We start from the raw sequence: 7,661 nt of genomic DNA on the forward strand, positions 1-7,661 counted from the left end.
CCACAACGGCAGCACTGCTAGCCACACACAACCCTTGTCTGTGGTATCTTTTTATTGGTATAAAAGCCCACTGTGGACAGAACTGCCTTCTCAGCCCTGAGCCTGATGGCAGTTTCTCCTTCCCAGCCCTGTAGCACAGCATCAGGGCTTATGCTTGCCTGAAAATGCCTCTCCAGGAGCAGGAGAGGGCACTGACCCACTGGAATGGCCCCTTGAACCCCCTCCCCAAGCTGCATGGGCAGCAGCTGCAGGGTTGCATCTCCTCCTCAGCCCTCCACCACCCTCCACAACCACTGGGCTCTTATGGTACTGGCTTTTCCCCATCCTCCTCCCACCCTGGGTGTTGTCTATCCCCTTTCACCCAGCAACATCCTCCCTGCACCAGGATGCTGGCTTACTGCTGCTACTGCAGTCCAGTGCCAGGACCATGACTCCCAGGGCAGTGAGGCTGGGCAGAGGTGGAGAAAGTAGCACCACAGCAATTATCCCCAGCCCAGAGCATAGCAGCACTTTACAAAGCTGTTTCCTCCATCCTGCAGTGAGGAGGTGATGTGGGGCAGCACCCCTTCCTGCCTCGCATCCCCCCTCCCCGCCTCCCCCCAGCACAGGGGATGGCACATCTGCAGAGGGGGGAGAAGCAATGGGTTTCTTTGGGCTCAGGCCTCTCCAGCAGTCCAAGGTAGCATCCCTCCCAGGCAGGCTAACCGGGGCTCTGCTTGTGGCGGGCCAGCAAAGCTGGGTCCCCCAAAACAGCTGTTCTCTGGGGGCTCCCTAAGGTGCATCAGAGCAAGCCAGCCCCAGCCACACCGGTCAGCTGGCTGCCACAGCCAGACCCCAGCACCTGCCTCGCTGGGACTGGCCAGGGTCCCTCAGTCCAGGAGAAAAGATATTGCAGAGAAGGTGACGGCTGCTATTGCTGCCAGAATGGAGGGGAGGGCAGGGGTGGCTGGGGACAGGAATGTCCTGTGGGGCCTCAGGATCCCGGCTGGGGACTGGCTCCACTCTGTAGACCTGCAGGAACCAAGAGGAGAAGGGGTCAGTGTTCAACAGACTCTTTACCCCATCTGCTTCCCCAAGGAGAGGCAACAACACGACCATGGCCCCGAGCCCCAGCTTCTCCTTCAGTCTGCCAGCCAAAGGGACAACACCCTTGTTCCTGCCCCAGGGGACACCCTCTCCCCATCCCAGCACTGGTCCTGGTACCCAGAGGGGCCAATAGCATCCCCCATCCACTTTATGCAGCTGGACTTACAAAGCAGGAAGCGCTGCAGGTTCTGGGCAGATCCCCCCGAAAGTAGGTAAGCCCAGGCAGCAGCAGTGGCCATCAGCAGGTAGGAGGGCACCAGGCTTCCCACGTACAGGGGGTTGCAAAATGTCTGCGGAGAGAGGTAGGAGAGGGGTGAACAGGGACAGGATGGGTGGCAGCATCACTGCCTCAGCAAGTGAAGTGGGACAGCGGACACCAGCTCCAGAATTTGGTTTGTGAAGGGCCAGATGCAAGTCCCCCAAACCCAACTGCTTCACTAGTGTGACAGGCTGTTGCCCCTGCCCTGGCACAGCGACCAGCACATACCGCAGCCACCCCTGAAAACCGGTCTTGGCACAGAGCTCTGCTCCCAGCTACTCACCGACCCCGAAACAGCAAGGTGCATGGCAATGACCGCTGTGATCTCCCACCAGCGCTGATGCTCACAGCCGTGGAAGAAGAGGATCCCCCAGAAGGTGTGAAGGAAAATCAGCACCATGGTCATAAAAGCTGCAAGGAGTGGCAGAGAGGTGTCACCAGGGAACCACCCGCCCTGACGCAGCCTGCAGGCTTGGGGAGGGATGGAGAGGAGCCAGGAAAGGGGAGTAGGGGCACTTCTGGGATGGACTGGGAGGTGCTGTGGCAGATACCAAGTGTGAGAGGGATGGGGGAGAGGAGGAAGGAGGGCCACAGGTGACAGAAAGAAGGGTTTGGCAAGCAGAGATGTAAGAGGGGACAGTAAGGGGTTCAGATGGGTAGAGGATGCAGCGTGGAGGGGACAGGATGGAAGGGAGAATCCAGACCCCCCCATGTTGCTGCCTCTGCGGCGAGGCAGAGACATGAGCAAAGGGTGCTGGTCACTCACCTGAGGTCAGGAAGTAAAGCTGTGAATCCCCATGGATGCCCACTGTGCCGGGCCCTAACGCGTCTGCCAGCAGATTGATCATGGAGAAGGCGCCACTCATGAGCCCGAAGCCCACGCCAGCCACTGCCAGGACAGGACAGGGACACCATCAGGCCTTGAGCCTCCCAGGGCCACCCCAGGCACCTCCCAGACAGTTTCAGTGTGAGAAACCTCCTGTTCCCCCCAGCACCATGTGCAGCCGTGCCAGGGCTCACCCCTGGCTCTGTGGTCTGGGTGCCCCGCTCTGTGCAGCACTCACCATATGCCATTTGCTGGATGGAAATGGGGGAGCAGCCGTCCTCACTGAGGGCCATCAATCCCTCGATGGCCTTCCTGTGGGGTGAGAGCATGCTGGAGCCCGGTACAGCCACCAGGATGGAGCAGATGGGACTGGGGTCTCAATCTGCACTATCCCACGCTCCTGGTAACCTCCCCACCCCCAAACTGCAACACCTACCACGGAAAGCACTCACATGATCACTTTAAACCACCAGACAAATGACGCATGTGAAATCCATGTGAAGCCACATAGAAAGATTTTCCAGAGAGGAATGTGAGTTCCAACCTGCAGGGCTGGGGCGAGCGGGCACTGGGTGCAAAGCAAGCAGCGTCCCCACATGGGAAGCAGCACCAGTGCAGGCGTGGGAGGCACATACCAGGAAGGTGCACCTGATCTCCACATTTATACCCTTAGAAGGCGTGGGGAAAAAATGGAGAGGGTGCAGGGCTCAAAGAGCTAGAAACATTCTTTGGGGAGAGAAACTGGGAGAGTGGGCTTCATAATTTTTATCAGGTAGAGGTGCGGTGGGTGAGGAGAACACCAGACAGCTTCTCAGCCCAGGGAGAACAGCAGTGCTTGCAACCAGAGATCCGCAGGGCAAAGGAAAGGCAGTGCTTGCGTTAGAGGCTGCTCCACTGAGCTCTGCTACCCTCTGCCTGCCCGGCTCCGGCAGCGCCCTGCCACAGGGAGCGGTACAAGCCCCTGTGTCCGGCCCCCTGGCCTTCCCCCAGTCCCTCACCAGTGTCCAGCCAGAAAGGCGGGGGGCTATGAGGGCTGCTGACCCCGGCGTCACGTCCCCTTGTGCAGCCCCAAGCCCTGGGCTGGCAGCACGAGAGGGGCTGGGGGCTCCTGAGATCCTGCGAGACTTTGCCCCAGGCTGGCCAGGGCAGAGAGCACAGGGATGGGGGCAATGTGCTGCCCCACAGATCCCCAAAACCACCTTCAGGCTGTCCCTGCCACACAAAACCGTCCCTAAGAAAGGAACAAGAGCTGTCACGAGATGAGGGCAGATCCCTAACCCTTCTCTGTCTCCCACACAGCAAAGTGGGCATTTCCCAGTGACTGGTGTCCCCCTAAGCCTCAGAAGCACTGCTGGTGCTAGCCACCATGTCCTGTGGCAGCCCAAACCCACAGCCTACCTGTCCCAAATTCAGGGAGACGTTACCAGCCACATCAGCCTAGGGTCCTCCAGGCCCTAGGGCTGCTCTGCTCCACCACCTGAAACCCACTCGAGGTCAACATACCGCCACTGGTGCCACCCATGTGCTGTCAGCGAGGGCTGAGGTGGCTTGGTGCCATGCTTGGCACCCCCCCAGCCCAGGAGCTCCCAGCTGAAACCTGGCACCTGCCAGTGGCTGGGAGGATGGGAGGACCACTGGGCAGCGCTGGAGCAGGGTGGGAGATGCTCTTACCTGAGAAGCTTGTAGTAGAGGAAGCGGAAGGCCTCCTGCAGCAGCACGGAGAACATCACCCCAAATATCAGAAGCCCCTTCTGCAACAGCTCATCCCGGGGGTCGCTGGCTTTAACTGCGATAAACCAGATGAGGGAGGACAGCAGCAGTGACACCAGCCAGAAGAAAGCCCTGCAAGAAAGCGAGCACACCTGCTGGCACCAGTGCTGTGTCAGGACAAGGGCCAGCACTGGTGCCACACCAGTGCCCACTGCCACTATGCCTGCACCCCTCTGTGGCGGTACCGGCACCATGACGGCAGCTGTGTTCCAGCCTCACTCACCCTTCTACCAGTGTCACTGCCATTCTGGTACCAGTGCAGTGCAGGTGGTGTCTGTACTGGTACTGCTGCTGTGCCTACTTTCCTTGTTTGCTGGTAACCAGAACTGGCACCAGCGCCCCCTTTGTGCTCACACCAGTATCAGCTCCAGGCTCACATCCAAGCCCATACCAGTTCCAGTACCAGATTCCACAGCAATACTGGTACAGTGCTCTGGCTGCACGCATGCACCAGCACCACAACCAAACCTGGACTGGTACTGGTACCACCGCTCCACCAATACCATGTCATTACTGATACCAGTGCCCTCCCCATTATGCCCACACCATGTGGTGACCACAATGGTACCAGTACAAGTACCAATAGTGGTGCCCCTGTCACGCCCACAACTGTACCAGCACAAGTACTGGTGCTCCTGCTGTGCCTGCAATGGTAGCAGCACAAGTACGGATACTGGTGCCCCATCACACTCACAAGGGTATGAGCACCAGTACTGGTGCTCCTCTCATGACCACAACCACCAGCATGAGGACTGGTGTCCCTAACATGTCCATGATACCAGTAAGAGAAACAATATTGGTGCCCCTGTCATGCAACCAACAGCACCAGCATGAGTACTGCTACTGGTGCCCTTGCTGTGCCCACAACAGCAGCGGTACTGGTCACCCTGTTGTGCCTCTGCCAGTACCAGTGACATCCCTGTCACACCCATATTGGTACCAGCGCCCCTGTGATGCCCATACTGGTACCAGCACCCCACCGCACCCATACTGGTACCAGAACAAGCACTGGTACCAGCACCCCAAAACACCCATACTGGAACCAGTACCAGCACTGGTAACAGCACCCCAAAATACTCATACTGGTACCGGTACCAGGACCAGCACTGGTAACAGCTCCCCCATGATGCCCATACTGGTACTAATGCCCCATCATACCCATACTAGTAACAGAACCAGCACTGGTAGCAGCACCCCAAAACACCCACACTGGAACCAGTGCCCCAAAACACCCATACTGGAACCAGTACCAGTACCCCAAAATACTCATACTGGTACCAGTACCAGCACCGGCACTGGTACCAGCAGACCAAAACACCCATACTGGAACCAGTACCAGCACTGGTAACAGCACCCCAAAAGACTCACACTGGTACCGGTACCAGGTCCAGCATTGGTACTAGCACCCCAAAACACCCATACTGGTACCAGCACCCCATTGCACCCATACTGGTACCAGCACCAGCACTGGTAGCAGTGCCCTATTGCACCCACACTGATACCAGCACTGGCACTGGTACCAGTGCCCCACAACCCGCATACTGATACCAGCACCCCAAAACATACACAATGCTACCAGCACTGGCTCTGGTACCAGCACCCCATCATACCCATACTGGTACCAGAACCAGCACTGGTGCTAGCGCCTCAAAACACCCACACTGGTACTAGCACCCCAGAACACCCATACTGGAACCAGCCTCCATCGCACCCATACCGGTACCAGAACCAGCGCTGGTACCAGCATCCCATCACACCCATACCGATACCCGCGCCGGCTCTGGTACCAGCACCCCATCACACCCATACCGGTACCCGCGCCGGCACTGGTACCAGCACCCCATCACACCCATACCGGTACCAGCGCCGGCGCTGGTACCAGCACCCCATCACACCCATACCGGTACCAGCGCCGGCGCTGGTACCAGCACCCCATCACACCCATACCGGTACCAGCGCCGGCGCTGGTACCAGCACCCCATCACACCCATACCGGTACCAGCGCCGGCGCTGGTACCAGCACCCCATCACACCCATACCGGTACCAGTACCGGCGCTGGTACCAGCACCCCATCACACCCATACCGGTACCAGTATCAGCGCTGGCACCGGCACCCCAAAACACCCCCCGCGGTACCAGCACTGGCACTGGTATCAGCGCCCCATCACACCCATACTGGTACCAGCACCAGCACTAGTACCAGCACCCCATCGCACCCACACTGGTACTAGCACTGGCACTGGTACCAGTGCCCCCATCACGCCCACACCGGTATGCACGGCGGCACCGGGTGCCCCTCCGGTGACGGTGACGGTGACGGTGACGGTGACGGTGCCGGACTGACCCGGCGATGAGGATGATGATGCGGAGCGGGTCGTGGGCGATGGTGAAGAGGAAGAGGCCGAGCGCCGGCCCGAAGGCGATGAAGGTGCACCCGAAGAACACGGCGAGCGTCATGGCGGCGGGACCCGGGACGCAGGACCGGGCTCAGACCCGAGGTCGGACCGGACCGGAACGGCCCCGCGGCCCCTTCCCCCTCCCCCGCCCTTCCGGGGCCACCTGATGTCACGCGCCGGCTGCGCGCGCCGCCTCCGCCGGAAGTGGCGCGCGGGGCTGGGGCGGGGCCGAGCGGGGGCGGGGCGGGGCCGCGGGCTATGATGGCGGGGCACGGCCGGCCGCGGGCCTGTGACGGGGTGGGCCTGGGCCTGCGGCGGGGGGCACAGGCGGGTGAGCGGGTACAGCCTGACACCAGCGCTCGGTCTTGCGGCGGGGGGGTACGGCCTGCCCCAGGGGAGCAGCCTGCAGGAGGGGGACACCGCCCGGTCGTGGAGTGACACGGCCTGTACCCAAGGGGCCTTGGCCTTGCCACCAGTGCCTTGGCAGGGGGCCCCCAGTGAGGTGACCCCTATGCTGCCCCCCAGCACCTGGGCTGCCAGGTGAGCTGCCTGTCCCCAAAGATCCCTAGCAGCCTGTCATCCTGTTACCAAAATCTCGGAATGAATAACTTATCGACACCAATGTGATGTAGATAAGCAGACACTTCTTTATTAACGGCCGGGTGTGTGAGCGAGTCCTCTCACGATCAACGCACGCCAGGTCTCAAAATCAAACACCATATATAGAACTTATTCATACATATTCATTAAGTATTCATGCATAACCATGATATTTCCCGTAAATCATTAACATATTCTCCTCCTATATCCGATTCTGCGCCGTAGAGCTTAGAAACGTCTAGAAATGGGTCTGGGGTACGATTTGGGTAGGTGGTATATGAGTCGGTGGTCGCGATCTCCCCCTGCCGGAATTACCTTTTACTAAAGTTCACGATTTCTTGGCAGGTAACCACAAGCTGTTCCAGTCGACTCTCCCCGGTTTCCATTAATCTCATATTCTGACATTTCAATACACCTCTGCATACAGAAGACTGGTCAAATACAAAGAAACCTTTCAAACCCTAAAGTTATTACCTAAGTTTTAACAATGGTTCCAGCCCCTTCTTCTAGCCTTGGTACAGGATGTACAGAAGATCTCATAGCAGCTTTTACTGTGCAACTATAAGTTTCATTAAAAATATTTCTTATCCTTCTATTTTTCAATGTTATAAAATGATTTTATAAAATCAATTAATCAGTCAAATAAAGTCGATCAATCTTAACTTATTAACAAATTGATAACATCTCCCCCCTTTGAAAGTGTTGAAAATCATTATTTCAATA

The 7,661-nt window shown here is 58.2% G+C and overlaps 1 protein-coding gene across 1 annotated transcript; it reads right to left on the minus strand.

The window, feature by feature from the left end:
* Positions 1 to 34: 34 nt before the first annotated feature.
* Positions 35 to 6,503, minus strand: LOC130143000 (gamma-secretase subunit Aph-1b-like). Its single transcript, XM_056325525.1, has 7 exons — positions 6,287 to 6,503; positions 3,843 to 4,013; positions 2,410 to 2,483; positions 2,112 to 2,234; positions 1,629 to 1,756; positions 1,253 to 1,376; positions 35 to 1,011 (listed from the first exon to the last, which is right to left on the minus strand). The coding sequence occupies exons 1-7, from the start codon at positions 6,397 to 6,399 to the stop codon at positions 974 to 976; spliced, it is 771 nt and encodes a 256-aa protein (XP_056181500.1). The 5' UTR covers positions 6,400 to 6,503; the 3' UTR covers positions 35 to 973.
* Positions 6,504 to 7,661: the final 1,158 nt, after the last annotated feature.

Source organism: Falco biarmicus, chromosome Z (genome assembly GCF_023638135.1).
Source record: "Falco biarmicus isolate bFalBia1 chromosome Z, bFalBia1.pri, whole genome shotgun sequence".
NCBI lineage: Eukaryota > Metazoa > Chordata > Aves > Falconiformes > Falconidae > Falco > Falco biarmicus.